Source organism: Mya arenaria, chromosome 5, assembly GCF_026914265.1.
Source record: "Mya arenaria isolate MELC-2E11 chromosome 5, ASM2691426v1".
NCBI classification, from domain to species: domain Eukaryota; kingdom Metazoa; phylum Mollusca; class Bivalvia; order Myida; family Myidae; genus Mya; species Mya arenaria.
The window spans coordinates 503,336-525,627 of NC_069126.1; the positions used below are offsets into that span (position 1 = coordinate 503,336).

Genomic DNA, 22,292 nt, shown 5'->3' on the forward strand with positions numbered 1-22,292 from the left:
AAGAGAATCTTCTTTTTCAATAAAAAGACTTATTTCAATTCTAATCAAACACTAGACATCTAGATTAAATTCAAAATTCATTTTAATCTGTCCACTTTTTACCGGATTTTAAACTTGATTATATAGATGTTAAATCTATAAGTGCTTTAAGCAGCTCTCTATTTTTCTTAGTAGCAATTTAAGTTTTATGGACATCTCAAAATTTCTTTCAATGCAACACTGTTGATTAATACCAGTTTTTATTTATAGATTTATTAATATATATATTCATAGCTAAATGAATTGATATCGATATTGCATTTTAAACATGCTGCCTCAGAAAACTCCTTACAAAAATGCTTCATGTGTTTAAATTTTAATTAAACACAATACAGTGAAAAATCTAGATTAAAGTAAAAAAAATAATTAATAGTCCTAAAACTAAATCTTTTTAAACTTCTTCATATTTATCTATAAGCTATATATGCATCAAAAATACCGGTACTAATATAAGTTCTGAGTAGCTCTTAGTAATTCTTAACAGCTTATAGCAGGACTTTATATCAGGGAAGACATCCATTATAAGTATAGCTCAGTGATTTTTGAATTGTTTAACTCCTGTATTACCCATGTATTACTCCATGTACAATAAACATTGACCTTATTGAGGTTGTACAGTGTTACTTGTCAGCTCAGTTGTGTAGTGCTGCTTATCCGAAAAGTGAAGCCAGCGCATGCTGAACTTGTGTGTTTGTCTAGGTCACAAGGAAACTGTTTTATGCCAGCAAGAACATTGTACATATAGGCATTTTTAAAACATATGATGTATAAAATCAGGTAGACAGGTAGATTATCACTGTGATGTTGTGAATGTGTGCAGCCCATTCCTTCATGACAGGTAGATGTAGATTATCACTGTGATGTTGTGAATGTGTGCAGCCCATTCCTTCATGACAGGTAGATGTAGATTATCACTGTGATGTTGTGAATGTGTGCAGCCCATTCCTTCATGACAGGTAGATGCAGATTATCACTGTGATGTTGTGAATGTGTGCAGCCCATTCCTTCATTTATTCAGGTCCCTGGATCTGATCCACTCAATTTCGTACAATAGTTTGCTCAGTGTTATAATTATCTTTGTGTGCTATAATCAAATGTTATATATTGTTATCCTGTAATTGCATTTTCAGGTTTTAAAGTGTTGTGTTTGTTCCCAAAATGACATAAAAAAAACCAGTTTTTAGTCATATTTTTTAATGAAAAATTAAGATATTTGGAATGGTGTAAAATCGGGTGATGGTCACAATTTTTGGTTAAGTTTCTTTCCAGGTCATGAATTCAATCGTTTTCATCAAATTGTTATGAAACTTGGTCAGAATACTTGTCTGCAAGTTGTCTTGACAAAACATTAATATGGGTCACCTCAGGTAAAACAACCAGGTCACTAGGTCAAATCTTAAAAGAAAATATATGTCATAAATTCAATAGTTTTTATCTAATTGTTATGAAACTTGGTCAGAATACTTGTCTTGAGCAGTTCTAAACAAAGGTTACCTCGGGTCAAAAATAGGTCACTACATGTCAAATCCCCTGTCATAAATTCAACCTGTTTAATAAAATTTTCATAAAACTTGTAAACAACTAATTTCACTTGCTATCCCATAAACAGTAAAAAACAGACATAATGTCTGTTTGTCAGATTATTTGAATCATGACAGATTTTTATCTAGCTCTACTCAAACCTTAAGAATAAACGGTAGTAAAGAGCAAATTTTAATTACTGCCCAAGAACCACAAATCAAAATGAAAAAAACATCATAAAATGAAAATGCAGCTTAAATGCGGTGTACCCCATTGTCCCATGTTTTATATCTTCACTCAAAACAATTCTTTATCTAAATGACGCATTCTCTAAAACTGAGCCAATTAGTATTTTTCATAAAGACATGTTTTGTAAATCTTATCATACAGAATATAAAGAAATGCTTAAAAATATTTTCAAATGTTAAATTTGAAGTTGTCATTTATTGCTCATTTTTATGAAAAGTGTATTGTACAAAAATCGTAGCAACTTTGACCTGCTAAAAGTGTATATATTTATATCTATAATTTATTCATGGCAATGTACTCCTAACTTATTAAATAAAGCAACGTTACATTGCATTTTTTTCTTTCTTTTATTTACTTTAACCAAGGGTATTTCAATAATTCTCATATAATATAGGTCCTTGACATGCAGGCCCAAAGCATGTGTTGTAAAGGTGACATCATGTATCAGGAAGTAACATCAGACTTAGGGACAAGGGTCACAGGAAACGGGTACACAGCCAAACCAGGAAGAGCCACACACACTCTGTCTCTGAAAACCAATTTAATAATTACAACACCGACAACAGAGCTAAATCTTTCAAGTGCCATGGTAGTAAAGCTGTCCCGTTTAACGTGGCATGGTAGTAAAGCTGTCCGGTTTAACGTGGCATGGTAGTAAAGCTGTCCCGTGGCTGAGGCCCATATCGTAAGGGATACCTACTGGCAGCCCTGTGTATACTTTTTAATATCAGGGAGGACAAGAAAAAAGTTGATCCATAGCATCAAGTCGGCACAATGAAATTAGAAGAAAAAGTGCATGCAGATAACCAAAAATGGTTATTTTAATGATAATATTTTGTTTTATGTTGTGCTCGAAGGACATTATGGTTAATAATATTGTTACAATAGTTTAAGCCGGGAATTATAGAAATTATAACAAAAATATACATTGGTTTCTTCGGATGAAATAGAGTCAATGGTCTAATACATAGATTTCAATAGCATGAAATTCACCTTTTATTTGTACCAGCATGTTATGTGAATTCCTTGCTTTATATATTTTATAAGTTTTTGTAACACATTTCACTCATATGAGTATATAGAACGGGGATAAAAATACTATACATCAAAGGGGAATTATCTGGAGTTCATTCTTTCGAATGTCATTTTCAAAACAATTAAGCTCAAGGTTAATAATTCAAAACTCGGCATTTTTGCTGTCACCAAGGGAGATTACTGCGTAGGAGGTTTACAAAGAAAGGATATTTTAATATTACCGTGTAACCTTCATCTATTTGATATCAATCAGAACACCTCGGTCTGTATCTATCTCGGAGATGGCCGAGTTGTTATGATTGAGTTGGTATTTAAAATCAAAATTTTCATAATGATAAGCAGGGCTATTATAATTTAAGGTTTCATTATCAATTAAAGTGCAAAGTTTTATAAAACAAACTAAATTTCATATTTTATCATGCAGCGTGGAAACTATTGAAAGCATTGTTCTGCAATTTATGAACTAGTCCCTAAATTGGAATATTTCTAAAGTAATATCAAATATAGTCGGCGCCCTTCTGGGCGCCGACTAATTAAGACTCCGACATGAATAATGGAGCTGTATTCAATATTGAAAAGTAAGACTTAATAGATAGAAGAGCTTTAAAAGATGCTGCTGACACGAGCTTAACATCGTTCAACTCTCAGATACTGAAAGGCTGAAACTCAGGACTCAGCATTGATTTATTTTTCGCGCTGTTTCAGGCTACCCTTGACATCCATCATTGCATATGTCTGATTCATTCCGAATGACAAAATGATACAAGTATCTATGTAGTTTGCAACATACTTGTTGATTTCTTAATGGCTTTACATATGTCATACCAGAGTTAAACAGACCCATTAAAACATACCTAGATGTGTTGCCTCAGAAGAAAAAATTAAATCATTGTCTGTTATCCTGAGGCTGTAGAGAACGCTTCTTGTTTCTGACTTGGTCTCACTGCCATCACTTTCCGTTAGGTAAGATCTCTTCCGTTTTGTTGAAGAACAATTCTGGTAAAAAGAAAATGTCATCGTCATACACATGACTTTACACGGAGTCTGTTTTGTTGAAATACAAAGAGGGTTCATTCATTCCCAAATTTAATACTGATTTTGCAATTTGACCTAAAGTTGGTAGCAAATACTTGTAATTATAATACCATTATAGCAACAGTAACATCACTTGTATCATGGTGTTACAGGAAACCGTGAATAAACATTATCAACTATTTAATTAAGTCAATCAAATTCCAACTCAGGATATTTGTCTATACATGACCTTTCATAATATATACAATTTCTTAACAATTTTGAAAGTCTTCTTTACCCAATCACAGAAGTTTGATGTATCGGACGGACACATGCGCATGGAGCACTGGAGGGTGATGTAGTCTGATCCATAAAACCGGAAGCCGATCAGGGCAGCATTGATCTTGGACCCATTGTTTGCAGTGTTCCACATGAAGTTTGAACACAAGCTCGAGTCTATTGTGCACCTAGTAAAGAAGCGAGGATATGTCTGTATTGCATGCTCATATTCACACATCACCAAGCAACAGCAATTATCTATAGGCACATCATTATGGTTATTCTAGAGCATTTCATATGCTAACTTTTTGGATTTAGAGCCTGTGATAGTTAATGATGAAGTGAAATCAGGGCTTCTAACAGCTGATAGTCTATTCTGAAAATCCGCCCAGGGTCTGTTTGAGTATGAAGGATTCATGCCCAGAGCAAGGTAAAGGGGCTGAGATCCCATTGAGACTGTCATTCATCTGATTTCAAGATAAATTCTGAACTTGAACATTTGTAAATCATAAATGCATTGAACTCTTAAATAAGCTTTATCTATATACACTTTGAGCTTAACATTGATATAAGCTTATCTTTTGAGAAGTAAGTTTATTACATTTGTTAATTATCAAAATCTCAATCTTCTCATTATGATCAATAAATTATCATTGTGCAGCAAGATCATGAGTGGGGCAATGGACCCGCTGAGCCATGCCTTCACCAAGAGATAAAAACTACTAAAGCACCATGGAACCCATGCCAAACACAAGGCCATTGTTTCTTTTAAAGATTGGACAACTTTATAGACTCATTTAAATATCATAAACTTTCTTCATGCTATGGCCAAAGTCTGCATTTCAACACCACGGCCATCACATCTGACTACAACACCTAGGCCTTCACATCTGACTACAACACCAATGCCATCACATCTGACTACAACACCAAGGCAATCACATCTGACTACAACACCACGGCCATCACATCTGACTACAACACCAAGGCCATTCCATCTGACTACAACACCAAGGCCATTCCATCTGACTACAACACCACGGCCATCACATCTGACAACAACAACAAGGCCATTCCATCTGACAACAGCACCAAAGCAATCACATCTGACTACAACACCACGGCCATCAAGGCAATCACATCTGTCTACAACACCATGGCCATCACATCTGACTACAACACCAAGGCCATCACATCTGACAACAGCACCAAGGCAATCACATCTGACTACAACACCAATGCCATCACATCTGACTACAACACCACAGCCATCACATCTGACTACAACACCACGGCCATCACATCTGACTACAACACCAAGGCCATCACATCTGACAACAGCACCAAGGCAATCACATCTGACTACAACACCATGGCCATCACATCTGACTACAACACCAAGGCAATCACATCTGACTACAACACCAAGGCCATCACATCTGACTACAACACCAAAGCAATCACATCTGTCTACAACACCATGGCCATCACATCTGACTACAACACCAAGGCCATCACATCTGACAACAGCACCAAGGCAATCACATCTGACTACAACACCACGGCCATCACATCTGACTACAACACCAAGGCCATCACATCTGACAACAGCACCAAGGCAATCACATCTGTCTACAACACCATGGCCATCACATCTGACTACAACACCAAGGCAATCACATCTGTCTACAACATCATGGCCATCACATCTGACTACAACACCAAGGCCATCACATCTGACAACAGCACCAAGGCAATCACATCTGACTACAACACCACGGCCATCACATCTGACTACAACACCAAGGCAATCACATCTATCTACAACACCACGGCCATCATATCTGACTACAACACCAAGGCCATCACATCTGACAACAGCACCAAGGCAATCACATCTGACTACAACACCACGGCCATCACATCTGACTACAACACCAAGGCCATCACATCTATCTACAACACCACGGCCATCACATCTGACTACAACACCAAGGCCATCACATCTGACTACAACACCAAGGCAATCACATCTGTCTACAACATCATGGCCATCACATCTGACTACAACACCAAGGCCATCACATCTGACAACAGCACCAAGGCAATCACATCTGACTACAACACCACGGCCATCACATCTGACTACAACACCAAGGCAATCACATCTATCTACAACACCACGGCCATCATATCTGACTACAACACCAAGGCCATCACATCTGACAACAGCACCAAGGCAATCACATCTGACTACAACACCACGGCCATCACATCTGACTACAACACCAAGGCCATCACATCTATCTACAACACCACGGCCATCACATCTGACTACAACACCAAGGCCATCACATCTGACAACAGCACCAAGGCAATCACATCTGACTACAACACCACGGCCATCACATCTGACTACAACACCAAGGCCATCACATCTGACAACAGCACCAAGGCAATCACATCTGACTACAACACCACGGCCATCACATCTGACTACAACACCAAGGCAATCACATCTGACTACAACACCAAGGCCATCACATCTGACTACAACACCAAGGCCATTCCATCTGACTACAACACCAAGACAATCACATCTGAAGACAACACCAATGCCATCACATCTGACTAAAACACCATGGCCATCACATCTGACTTCAACACCGAGGCCACTACAACACCTAGGCCTTCACATCTGACTACAACACCAAGGCCACTACAACACCTAGGCCTTCATATCTGACTACAACACCAAGGCCATCACATCTGACTACAACACCGAGGCCTTCACATCTGACTACAACACCTAGGCCATTCCATCTGACTACAACACCAAGGCCACTACAACACCTAGGCCTTCATATCTGACTACAACACCAAGGCCATCACATCTGACTACAACACCGAGGCCTTCACATCTGACTACAACACCACGGCCATCACATCTGACTACAACACCAAGGCAATCACATCTGACTACAACACCACAGCCATCACATCTGACTACAACACCAAGGCCACCACATCTAACTACAACACCACAGCCATCACATCTGACTACAACACCTAGGCCTTCACATCTGACTACAACACCAAGGCCATCACATCTGACTACAACACCATGGCCATCACATCTGACTACAACACCTAGGCCTTCACATCTGACTACAACACCAAGGCCATCACATCTGACTACAACACCGAGGCCTTCACATCTGACTACAACACCAAGGCCACCACATCTGACTACAACACCAAGGCCACCACATCTAACTACAACACCATGGCCATCACATCTGACTTAAACACCACAGCCATCACATCTGACTACAACACCGAGGCCTTCACATCTGACTACAACACTGAGGCCTTAACATCTGACTACAACACCACAGCCATCACATCTGACTACAACACCAAGGCAATCACATCTGACTACAACACCACAGCCATCACATCTGACTACAACACCTAGGCCATCACATCTGACTACAACACCATGGCCATCACATCTGACTACAACACCAAGGCCATCACATCTGACTACAACACCAAGGCCATCACATCTGACTACAACACAGAGGCCTTCACATATGACTTCAACACCAAGGCCACCACATCTGACTACAACACCAAGGCCACCACATCTAACTACAACACCATGGCCATCACATCTGACTTAAACACCACAGCCATCACATCTGACTACAACACCGAGGCCTTCACATCTGACTACAACGCCGAGACCACAGCCATGACATCTGACTACAACACTGAGGCCTTAACATCTGACTACAACACCACAGCCATCACATCTGACTACAACACCAAGGCAATCACATCTGACTACAACACCACAGCCATCACATCTGACTACAACACCGAGGCCTTCACATCTGACTACAACGCCGAGACCACAGCCATGACATCTGACTACAACACTGAGGCCTTAACATCTGACTACAACACCACAGCCATCACATCTGACTACAACACCAAGGCCATCACATCTGACTACAACACAGAGGCCTTCACATATGACTTCAACACCAAGGCCACCACATCTGACTACAACACCAAGGCCACCACATCTAACTACAACACCATGGCCATCACATCTGACTTAAACACCACAGCCATCACATCTGACTACAACACCGAGGCCTTCACATCTGACTACAACGCCGAGACCACAGCCATGACATCTGACTACAACACTGAGGCCTTAACATCTGACTACAACACCACAGCCATCACATCTGACTACAACACCAAGGCAATCACATCTGACTACAACACCACAGCCATCACATCTGACTACAACACCGAGGCCTTCACATCTGACTACAACGCCGAGACCACAGCCATGACATCTGACTACAACACTGAGGCCTTAACATCTGACTACAACACCACAGCCATCACATCTGACTACAACACCAAGGCCACCACATCTGACTACAACACCACAGCCATCACATTTGACTACAACACCAAGACCATCACATCTGACTACAACACCAAGGCCACCACATCTGACTACAACACCATGGCCATCACATCTGACTTAAACACCACAGCCATCACATCTGACTACAACACCGAGGCCTTCACATCTGACTACAACGCCGAGACCACAGCCATGACATCTGACTACAACACTGAGGCCTTAACATCTGACTACAACACCACAGCCATCACATTTGACTACAACACCAAGACCATCACATCTGACTACAACACCACCAAGGCAACCACATCTGACTACAACACCAAGGCCACCACATCTGACTACAACACCATGGCCATCACATCTGACTACAACACCACGGCCATCACATCTGACTTCAACACCGAGACCTTCACATTTGACTACAACACGAAGGCCATCACAATTGACTACAACACCATGGCCACCACATCTGACTACAACACCAAAACCATCACATCTGACAACAGCACCAAGGCAATCACATCTGACTACAACACCACGGCCATCACATCTGACTACAACACCAAGGCCATCACACCTGCCTACAACACCAAGGCCATTGCATCTGACTACAACACCAAGACAATCACATCTGAATACAACACCAATGCCATCCCATCTGACTACAACACCACGGCCATCACATCCGACTTCAACACTGAGGCCTTCACATCAGACTACAACACCATGGCCACCACATCTGACTACAACACCAAAACCATCACATCTGACAACAGCACCAAGGCAATCACATCTGACTACAACACCACGGCCATCACATCTGACTACAACACCAAGGCCATCACACCTGCCTACAACACCAAGGCCATTCCATCTGACTACAACACCAAGACAATCACATCTGAATACAACACCAATGCCATCCCATCTGACTACAACACCACGGCCATCACATCCGACTTCAACACTGAAGCCTTCACATCAGACTACAACACCACGGCCATCAAATCAGACTACAACACTGAGGCCTTCACATCTGACTACAACACCAAGACCATCACATCTGACTACAACACCAAGGCCACCATATCTGACTTCAACACCGAGGCCTTCACATCTGACTACAACACCAAGACCATCACATCTGAATACAACACCAATGCCATCACATCCGACTACAACACCAAGGCCATCACATCTGACTACAACACCAAGGCCATTCCATCTGACTACAACACCAAGACCACTACATCTGAATACAACACCAATGCCATCACATCTGAATACAACACCAATGCCATCACATCTGACTACAACACCAAGGCCATCACATCTGACTACAACACCAAGGCCATTCCATCTGACTACAACACCAAGACAATCACATCTTAAGACAACACCAATGCCATCACATCTGACTACAACACCACGGCCATCACATCTGACTTCAACACCGAGGCCTTCACATCTGACTACATCTCCAAGACCATCACATCTGACTACAATACCACGGCCATCACATCTGACTTCAACACCGAGGCTTTCACATCTGACTACAACACCATAGCCATCACATCTTACTACAACACCACGGCCATCACATCTGACTTCAACACCGAGGCCTTCACATCTGACTACAATACCACGGCCATCACATCTGACTACAACACCGAGGACTTCACATCTTCCAAAAACAGATGAGCTTATAATGAATAAACAATGAGACAATGCCACTGATATTATTTAAACAGACGGTGTGACATACCCGTTCTGTATCAACTGGACTTTGGGCACATCATCGAGCACTTCTTGACCTCCATATGCCCAGCAGTGTTCTGGCTTCATCACAAAAGTCGCTGAAATGAAAATTGTGAAGTGGTCAAATTTAATAATTAAAGTGTTCACCTCTCACCCTGGCCTTAAAGTCCCGATCTAAACCTAAACTAAGAAAGGACACATGTTTTTAGTTATTTTGACTTTGTTCAATTAGGCATAAAGTTTGTATATTTTCACTTATACTATTATGAAACCAATTCTCCCATTGAACAGACTTGAAATGTTATCTTAAGATGTTTAAACATTGATTCCTCTTACTTATTCACTTTCTTGATTAAAAATGTTGCATCAAACAAGGCAAAACATGTTATCATCCATGTATGTCTCTGATAATATCAGAAACATTGCAACAATTAAATACATGAGCTTAAATTACACTTAGAAGGTATAATTGAATTAAAACTGTTCAGAAATTCCATCCATATATTACCTATATAGATAATAATGCTTTCATTTTCTGACTACTCCCCCCCCCCCCCCCGTTGTTTTTTAGTATATTTTGTTTTTCTCGCAACCTGACTGTTACATTGAATCTGACCAAAATTGTACACAACCACTGGTCAAGAGTGGGAATATAGAAAATACAAGTTGTTTGATCGGTAACCTTAATATTCTTGGATATATGAACATATTATAAAAGGATATTTGTTAAACTTATTCATATTGTGTGTAGTGGAATTAAGTTCAATGTCAAGGTTATTTTGGCTAAAAAAAGAAGGAAAATGAGTCCTTGATTTATAACATCGATGAAATAGCAAGCCTTAAATATTTTCAATAAAGTAATACGGTAATCCATCAATGCATATGTAAGTTATAGCGCGGACACGAGCATGTGTACTCTGACCTTTAAATGTCTCGTGACCTTGACCTTTGAGGTATGGACCCGGGTCAAGGTCACTGCACATCGTCTCAATGAAGACATTATTTGTACCAAGTAATATGGTAATCCATCAATGCATAAGTAAGTTATAGTGCGGACACGAGTATGTGTACTCTGACCTTTAAATGGGGCCATATGGTTAAAAATGCCCAGATGGGACCCATATATATATATATATATATATATATATATATATATATATATATCTGTATATATATATATGCTCATCTGTAATTGGATACACAAAGGAAAACGAAGATCATTGTTATAATTTTACGAAAAATAGTAAACATCGATACAAAGTGAAAAATGTTCATTATTTCATGCATCGGCTTCATATCTTTTGCCATGATATGTCCCAGATAGGTCCCATTAACTCGGCATTATCATCATAGTAGGGCAGTGTTAGATGGTAAGGCACGATGTTGTGGTGATGATACATAAATACACCAAGGAACAGATATTTTTCAGTAATTTCATTTTTTTTATAACTTCTTAAATATAAAACTTTTGCAATTGTGTTTTTAGTAGCAATTCAGTCACAATAAAAAAAAATATGTGGAAAATATGTCACGTGATATTTCATTGACGTGCGAATGATGAACGCGACTGAGTGAAAAAACAAGGGTAGGCATCATAAAAGAAAAGGTAAAGGTTCTTATTTTACTTTAAAAGCAAGTTGTATTTATATGTATAGTATTTTGATCGATTCCAAACAAGTTAATTACTGACGACTTTCATGTAAAAGTAATGTTTGTGCTACAATTTGTCATATAATTTCGCGATCATATCGATATCGATATAAACTATAAAGGCATTCAGGATGGCAGATGGCAAAACTAAACAACGACACATTCTTTGTTCATGCAGCTCTGGGGAACCTATTTACATATAGACCTCCAAAGAGACTTTAACATATTGTTTTCTCTTGAATGGATTCTGACAAGTGCACCTAGAATGTTGACTTATTTACTTACCAACAAAAAATCGGATTTATGACTAAAAAATTGCAGAATATTTATCACCGCTTTTCAAATTGATTATATACAATTTGTATGCATCGATTGTTTTATCATATAGACATCAACGTCGAACTACATGTTATGTTACTTAGTTACAAATAAGAGACCCATCAACAAGACAAATATGTTTAGTTCACATTTGGATGATTATTCAAAAGAAGACTCTTAATATTCCCTTTCTTTCCCTTTTATAAACTGCATAACACTGATGTTTCAGGTAGGTTATCTAAGGAAATATATTTTATTAACATTTTTGATCCAATTCTAAACAAAACGTGACGATGTCAGATTTCATTTACCAACACGTGTACATATGTGAATTCCCAAGTTACGGTGTCAATATTGTCATATTTTACTTCGATTATTGTTTCCCTGATGAAAGCGAAACCTGTTGGCATTGACTAATTATCATTATATCTCAGAATGATGTTGGTTTTAATTTTACTATAATATTTTCTTATCCAGGGTATAGTAAAATATCAAGATGAAGTAAGGAATTTGGCTGAATTAAATGGCAGTTACTTAAGGGTGTTACCCTTTAGAACTTTTAAGAAATTGGGGCCAGATGACTGTAATTATTTCAACACCATTTATTTTCCTGGACACACAATTCTAATAAACAGAACATGTAGAGAATCTACACATTCAAGTATAACAATATTGCTTAGACATAAAGCAGCATTTCAATCCAGAAATGAACTAACAGTTTCAAGTTAATTGTCACATTGGGTTCAATCACAAAAATCATGCATATAAAATAAAGAAGAATTTAAAGGAGAAAAACTAAACACAAACAAGAACTATTGACTAACACAATTAATGCACCTTGAAAAAATGACTACTGAACTGACATCACTGAATGTTAAAACATATATATCCTTATTTCCTCCATGTATGAAGAGTTACATAAGTTACATAACAAAATACATATGAAACAAAAGTAGAGCAACAGCATAGAACAAATATTTACATAATAACTTAAGATTACATCATTAAGACCCATTTCATTGTTGTCTATCAAGAAGGATTAATTAATATATACACACTTACTCCATAGGTTAAAAAAAATGTATCTACCAGGTACAAATCAGGGATCACTGTCTTGGTATGTGGAACACATGTGGCAGGTTATTTTAAAATCTGTACATACAAGAGAAAGTTACAGCCCGGACACGACACCTCTACTCTATGTCCTTATATGCAGCACTCCATTGTGAATAAACACTAAGTGTGACCTTGACCTTTGAGGTAGGGACAGGAGTCTTGCACGCCACACGTTGTCTTGGTCTGTGGAACACATGTGGCAAGTTATTTTAAAATCTGTCCATACAAGGGAAAGTTACAGAGCCGGACGGACGGACAGACGGACGGACGGACAGTGCGATTTTAATATGCCCACCTTCGGGGGCATAAAAAAGCACATTGTTACTGTGAATAAGTTTATGAAGTTTGAAGCTGATATTTAAATGATAGTAGAACAGAACAAGAGCTGTCACAGTATGTGACGAATGCCCCCAAATGTGACATTGACCTACGAACAAGGTCAGTACATGAAAAGTTGATCTTGCCTTTATGTGTCAAATACATATGGCAAGTTATTTTAAATTTCCTCTGAACATAAAAAAATACCACCGATACTTGACAACCTACACTGTTAAGTCCTTATATTCAGAATTCCCTTGTGAATAAACACTTAGTGTATCTTTCACCTTAGAGGTAGGGACATGGGTCTTGCACAGGACACGTCTTCTTTGTATGTGGAACACATGTAGCAAGTTATTTTAAAATCTGTCCTTACAAGGGAAAGTTACAGCCCGGACACGATAACCTATACCCTATGTCCTTGTATGCAGCACTCCATTGTGAATAAACACTAAGTGTGACCTTGACCTTTAGAGGTAGGGACACGGGTCTTGCACGCGACACGTCGTCTTGGTATGTGGAACACATGTGGCAAGTTATTTTAATATCTGTCCATACAAGGGAAAGTTACAGCCCGGACACGACAACCTATACTCTATGTCCTTATATGCAGCACTCCATTGTGAATAAACACTATGTGTGACCTTGACCTTTGAGGTAGGGACACGGGTCTTGCACGCGACACGTCGTCTTGGTATGTGGAACACATTTGGCAAGTTATTTTAAAATCTGTCCATACAACGGAAAGTTACAGGCCGGACACGACAACCTATACTCTATGTCCTTTTATGCAGCACTCTATTGTGAATAAACACTAAGTGTACCTTGACTTTTGACGTAGGGACACGGGTCTTGCAGGCAACACGTTGTCTTGGTATGTGGAACACATGTGGCAAGTTATTTTAAAATCTGTCCATACAAGGGAAAGTTACAGCCCGGACACGACAACCTATACTCTATGCTTATGTGCAGCACTCTATGGTGAATAAACACCAAGTGTGACCTTGACCTTTGAGGTAGGGACACGGGTCTTGCAGGCGACACGTCGTCTTGGTATGTGGAACACATTTGGCAAGTTATTTTAAAATCTGTCCATACAAAGAAACGTTACAGCCCGGACACGACAACCTATACTCTATGTCCTTATATGCAGCACTCCATTGTGAATAAACACTAAGTGTGACCTTGACCTTTGAGGTAAGGACACGGGTCTTGCACGCGACACGTCGTCTTGGTATGTGGAACACATGTGGCAAGTTATTTTAAAATCTGTCTATACAAGGGAAAGTTACAGCCCGGACACGACAACCTATACTCTATGTCCTTATATGCAGCACTCCATTGTGAATAAACACTATGTGTGACCTTGACCTTTGAGGTAGGGACACGGGTCTTGCACGCGACATGTCGTCTTGGTATGTGGAACACATTTGGCAAGTTATTTTAAAATCTGTCCATACAACGGAAAGTTACAGGCCGGACACGACAACCTATACTCTATGTCCTTTTATGCAGCACTCTATTGTGAATAAACACTAAGTGTACCTTGACTTTTGACGTAGGGACACGGGTCTTGCACGCGACACGTTGTCTTGGTATGTGGAACACATGTGGCAAGTTATTTTAAAATCTGTCCATACAAGGGAAAGTTACAGCCCAGACACGACAACCTATACTCTATGTCCTTATATGCAGCACTCCATTGTGAATAAACACTAAGTGTGACCTTGACCTTTGAGGTAGGGACATGAACTTGCACGCGACACGTCGTCTTGTTATGTGGAACACATTTGGCAAGTTATTTTAAAATCTGTCCATACAAGGGAAAGTTACAGCCCGGACACGACAACCTATACTCTATGTCCTTATATGCAGCACTCCATTGTGAAAAAACACTAAGTGTGACCTTGACCTTTGAGGTAGGGACAGGAGTCTTGCACGCCACACGTCGTCTTGGTCTGTGGAACACATGTGGCAAGTTATTTTAAAATCTGTCCATACAAGGGAAAGTTACAGAGCCGGACGGACGGACAGACGGACGGACGGACAGTGCGATTTTAATATGCCCACCTTCGGGGGCATAAAAAAGCACATTGTTACTGTGAATAAGTTTATGAAGTTTGAAGCTGATATTTAAATGATAGTAGAACAGAACAAGAGCTGTCACAGTATGTGACGAATGCCCCCGAATGTGACATTGACCTACGAACAAGGTCAGTACATGAAAAGTTGATCTTGCCTTTATGTGTCAAATACATATGGCAAGTTATTTTAAATTTCCTCTGAACATAAAAAAATACCACCGATACTTGACAACCTACACTGTTATGTCCTTATATTCAGAATTCCCTTGTGAATAAACACTTAGTGTATCTTTCACCTTAGAGGTAGGGACATGGGTCTTGCACAGGACACGTCGTCTTTGTATGTGGAACACATGTAGCAAGTTATTTTAAAATCTGTCCTTACAAGGGAAAGTTACAGCCCGGACACGACAACCTATACCCTATGTCCTTGTATGCAGCACTCCATTGTGAATAAACACTAAGTGTGACCTTGACCTTTAGAGGTAGGGACACGGGTCTTGCACGCGACACGTCGTCTTGGTATGTGGAACACATGTGGCAAGTTATTTTAAAATCTGTCCATACAAGGGAAAGTTACAGCCCGGACACGACAACCTATACTCTATGTCCTTATATGCAGCACTCCATTGTGAATAAACACTATGTGTGACCTTGACCTTTGAGGTAGGGACACGGGTCTTGCACGCGACACGTCGTCTTGGTATGTGGAACACATTTGGCAAGTTATTTTAAAATCTGTCCATACAACGGAAAGTTACAGGCCGGACACGACAACCTATACTCTATGTCCTTTTATGCAGCACTCTATTGTGAATAAACACTAAGTGTACCTTGACTTTTGACGTAGGGACACGGGTCTTGCACGCGACACGTTGTCTTGGTATGTGGAACACATGTGGCAAGTTATTTTAAAATCTGTCCATACAAGGGAAAGTTACAGCCCAGACACGACAACCTATACTCTATGTCCTTATATGCAGCACTCCATTGTGAATAAACACTAAGTGTGACCTTGACCTTTGAGGTAGGGACATGAACTTGCACGCGACACGTCGTCTTGTTATGTGGAACACATTTGGCAAGTTATTTTAAAATCTGTCCATACAAGGGAAAGTTACAGCCCGGACACGACAACCTATACTCTATGTCCTTATATGCAGCACTCCATTGTGAATAAACACTAAGTGTGACCTTGACCTTTGAGGTAGGGACAGGAGTCTTGCACGCCACACGTCGTCTTGGTCTGTGGAACACATGTGGCAAGTTATTTTAAAATCTGTCCATACAAGGGAAAGTTACAGAGCCGGACGGACGGACAGACGGACGGACGGACAGTGCGATTTTAATATGCCCACCTTCGGGGGCATAAAAAAGCACATTGTTACTGTGAATAAGTTTATGAAGTTTGAAGCTGATATCTAAATGATAGTAGAACAGAACAAGAGCTGTCACAGTATGTGACGAATGCCCCCGAATGTGACATTGACCTACGAACAAGGTCAGTACATGAAAAGTTGATCTTGCCTTTATGTGTCAAATACATATGGCAAGTTATTTTAAATTTCCTCTGAACATAAAAAAATACCACCGATACTTGACAACCTACACTGTTATGTCCTTATATTCAGAATTTCCTTGTGAATAAACACTTAGTGTATCTTTCACCTTAGAGGTAGGGACATGGGTCTTGCACAGGACACGTCGTCTTTGTATGTGGAACACATGTAGCAAGTTATTTTAAAATCTGTCCTTACAAGGGAAAGTTACAGCCCGGACACGACAACCTATACCCTATGTCCTTGTATGCAGCACTCCATTGTGAATAAACACTAAGTGTGACCTTGACCTTTAGAGGTAGGGACACCGGTCTTGCACGCGACATGTCGTCTTGGTATGTGGAACACATGTGGCAAGTTATTTTAAAATCTGTCCATACAAGGGAAAGTTACAGCCCGGACACGACAACCTATACTCTATGTCCTTATATGCAGCACTCCATTGTGAATAAACACTATGTGTGACCTTGACCTTTGAGGTAGGGACACGGGTCTTGCACGCGACACGTCGTCTTGGTATGTGGAACATATTTGGCAAGTTATTTTAAAATCTGTCCATACAACAGAAAGTTACAGGCCGGACACGACAACCTATACTCTATGTCCTTTTATGCAGCACTCTATTGTGAATAAACACTAAGTGTACCTTGACTTTTGACGTAGGGACACGGGTCTTGCAGGCGACACGTTGCCTTGGTATGTGGAACACATGTGGCAAGTTATTTTAAAATCTGTCCATACAAGGGAAAGTTACAGCCCGGACACGACAACCTATACTCTATGCTTATGTGCAGCACTCTATGGTGAATAAACACTAAGTGTGACCTTGACCTTTGAGGTAGGGACACGGGTCTTGCAGCCGACACGTCGTCTTGGTATGTGGAACACATTTGGCAAGTTATTTTAAAATCTGTCCATACAAAGAAACGTTACAGCCCGGACACGACAACCTATACTCTATGTCCTTATATGCAGCACTCCATTGTGAATAAACACTAAGTGTGACCTTGACCTTTGAGGTAAGGACACGGGTCTTGCATGCGACACGTCGTCTTGGTATGTGGAACACATTTGGCAAGTTATTTTAAAATCTGTCCATACAACGGAAAGTTACAGGCCGGACACGACAACCTATACTCTATGTCCTTATATGCAGCACTCTATTGTGAATAAACACTAAGTGTACCTTGACTTTTGACGTAGGGACACGGGTCTTGCACGCGACACGTTGTCTTGGTATGTGGAACACATGTGGCAAGTTATTTTAAAATCTGTCCATACAAGGGAAAGTTACAGCCCGGACACGACAACCTATACTCTATGTCCTTATATGCAGCACTCCATTGTGAATAAACACTAAGTGTGACCTTGACCTTTGAGGTAGGGACACGAACTTGCACGCGACACGTCGTCTTGTTATGTGGAACACATTTGGCAAGTTATTTTAAAATCTGTCCATACAAGGGAAAGTTACAGCCCGGACACGACAACCTATACTCTATGTCCTTATATGCAGCACTCCATTGTGAATAAACACTAAGTGTGACCTTGACCTTTGAGGTAAGGACACGGGTCTTGCACACTACACATCGTCTTGGTATGTGGAACACATGTGGCAAGTTATTTTAAAATCTGTCCATACAAGGGAAAGTTACAGCCCGGACACGACAACCTATACTCTATGCTTATATGCAGCACTCCATTGTGAATAAACACTAAGTGTGACCTTGACCTTTGAGGTAGGGACACGGTTCTTGCACGCGACACGCCGTCTTGGTATGTGGAACACATGTGGCAAGTTATTTTAAAATCTGTCCATACAAGGGAAAGTTACAGCCCGGACACGACAACCTATACTCTATGTCCTTATATGCAGCACTCCATTGTGAATAAACACTAAGTGTGACCTTGACCTTTGAGATAGGGACACGAGTCTTGCATGCCACACGTCGTCTTGGTATGTGGAACACATGTGGCAAGTTATTTTAAAATCAGTCCATACAAAGGAAAGTTACAGAGCCGGACGGACGGACAGACGGACAGACGATGAGATTTTAATATGCCCACCTTCGGGGGCATAAAAATAATTATAACAAGTGATTTTAAAATCTGTCCATACAAGGGTAAGTAACAGCCCTGACACCACAACCTATACTCTATGTCCTTATATGCAGCACTCCATTGTGAATAAACACTAAGTGTGACCTTGACCTTTGAGGCAGGGACCAGGGTCTTGCAGGTGACACGTCGTCTTGGTATGTGGAACACATGTGGCAAGTAATTTTAAAATCTGTCCATACAAGAGAAAGTTACAGCCCGGACACGACAACCTATACGCTATGTCCTTATATGCAGCACTCCATTGTGAATAAACACTAAGTGTGACCTTGACCTTTGAGGTAGGGACATGGGTCTTGCAGGCGACACGTCGTCTTGGTATGTGGAACACATGTTGCAAGTTATTTTAAAATCTGTCCTTACAAGGGAAAGTTACAGCCCGGACACGACAACCTATACCCTATGTCCTTGTATGCAGCACTCCATTGTGAATAAACACTAAGTGTGACCTTGACCTTTAGAGGTAGGGACACGGGTCTTGCACGCGACACGTCGTCTTGGTATGTGGAACACATTTGGCAAGTTATTTTAAAATCTGTCCATACAACGGAAAGTTACAGGCCGGACACGACAACCTATACTCTATGTCCTTTTATGCAGCACTCTATTGTGAATAAACACTAAGTGTACCTTGACTTTTGACGTAGGGACACGGGTCTTGCAGGCGACACGTTGTCTTGGTATGTGGAACACATGTGGCAAGTTATTTTAAAATCTGTCCATACAAGGGAAAGTTACAGCCCGGACACGACAACCTATACTCTATGCTTATGTGCAGCACTCTATGGTGAATAAACACTAAGTGTGACCTTGACCTTTGAGGTAGGGACACGGGTCTTGCAGGCGACACGTCGTTTTGGTATGTGGAACACATTTGGCAAGTTATTTTAAAATCTGTCCATACAAAGAAACGTTACAGCCCGGACACGACAACCTATACTCTATGTCCTTATATGCAGCACTCCATTGTGAATAAACACTAAGTGTGACCTTGACCTTTGAGGTAAGGACACGGGTCTTGCACGCGACACGTCGTCTTGGTATGTGGAACACATGTGGCAAGTTATTTTAAAATCTGTCCATACAAGGGAAAGTTACAGCCCGGACACGACAACCTATACTCTATGTCCTTATATGCAGCACTCCACTGTGAATAAACACTATGTGTGACCTTGACCTTTGAGGTAGGGACACGGGTCTTGCACGCGACATGTCGTCTTGGTATGTGGAACACATGTGGCAAGTTATTTTAAAATCTGTCCATACAAGGGAAAGTTACAGCCCGGACACGACAACCTATACTCTATGTCCTTATATGCAGCACTCCATTGTGAATAAACACTAAGTGTGACCTTGACCTTTGAGATAGGGACACGAGTCTTGCATGCCACACGTCGTCTTGGTATGTGGAACACATGTGGCAAGTTATTTTAAAATCAGTCCATACAAGGGAAAGTTACAGAGCCGGACGGACGGACAGACGGACAGACGATGAGATTTTAATATGCCCACCTTCGGGGGCATAAAAATAATTATAACAAGTGATTTTAAAATCTGTCCATACAAGGGTAAGTAACAGCCCTGACACCACAACCTATACTCTATGTCCTTATATGCAGCACTCCATTGTGAATAAACACTAAGTGTGACCTTGACCTTTGAGGCAGGGACCAGGGTCTTGCAGGTGACACGTCGTCTTGGTATGTGGAACACATGTGGCAAGTAATTTTAAAATCTGTCCATACAAGAGAAAGTTACAGCCCGGACACGACAACCTATACGCTATGTCCTTATATGCAGCACTCCATTGTGAATAAACACTAAGTGTGACCTTGACCTTTGAGGTAGGGACACGGGTCTTGCAGGCGACACGTCGTCTTGGTATGTGGAACACATGTTGCAAGTTATTTTAAAATCTGTCCTTACAAGGGAAAGTTACAGCCCGGACACGACAACCTATACCCTATGTCCTTGTATGCAGCACTCCATTGTGAATAAACACTAAGTGTGACCTTGACCTTTAGAGGTAGGGACACGGGTCTTGCACGCGACACGTCGTCTTGGTATGTGGAACACATTTGGCAAGTTATTTTAAAATCTGTCCAAACAACGGAAAGTTACAGGCCGGACACGACAACCTATACTCTATGTCCTTTTATGCAGCACTCTATTGTGAATAAACACTAAGTGTACCTTGACTTTTGACGTAGGGACACGGGTCTTGCAGGCGACACGTTGTCTTGGTATGTGGAACACATGTGGCAAGTTATTTTAAAATCTGTCCATACAAGGGAAAGTTACAGCCCGGACACGACAACCTATACTCTATGCTTATGTGCAGCACTCTATGGTGAATAAACACTAAGTGTGACCTTGACCTTTGAGGTAGGGACACGGGTCTTGCAGGCGACACGTCGTTTTGGTATGTGGAACACATTTGGCAAGTTATTTTAAAATCTGTCCATACAAAGAAACGTTACAGCCCGGACACGACAACCTATACTCTATGTCCTTATATGCAGCACTCCATTGTGAATAAACACTAAGTGTGACCTTGACCTTTGAGGTAAGGACACGGGTCTTGCACGCGACACGTCGTCTTGGTATGTGGAACACATGTGGCAAGTTATTTTAAAATCTGTCCATACAAGGGAAAGTTACAGCCCGGACACGACAACCTATACTCTATGTCCTTATATGCAGCACTCCACTGTGAATAAACACTATGTGTGACCTTGACCTTTGAGGTAGGGACACGGGTCTTGCACGCGACATGTC

General features: G+C 40.6%; 1 protein-coding gene across 1 annotated transcript in view; it reads right to left on the reverse strand.

The window, feature by feature from the left end:
- Window positions 1-2,215: 2,215 nt before the first annotated feature.
- The window catches only part of LOC128233381 (uncharacterized), a 50,826-nt gene continuing 30,749 nt past the window's right edge, over window positions 2,216-22,292 (reverse strand). Inside the window, exons 6-9 of the mRNA XM_052947034.1 lie at window positions 10,359-10,449; window positions 4,157-4,325; window positions 3,699-3,840; window positions 2,216-2,338 (exon numbers count right to left, since the gene is read on the reverse strand). Of these exons, the coding sequence (XP_052802994.1) occupies window positions 2,286-2,338; window positions 3,699-3,840; window positions 4,157-4,325; window positions 10,359-10,449 (455 nt within the window). The 3' untranslated portion in view covers window positions 2,216-2,285. The remainder of the gene's footprint in view (window positions 2,339-3,698; window positions 3,841-4,156; window positions 4,326-10,358; window positions 10,450-22,292) is intronic.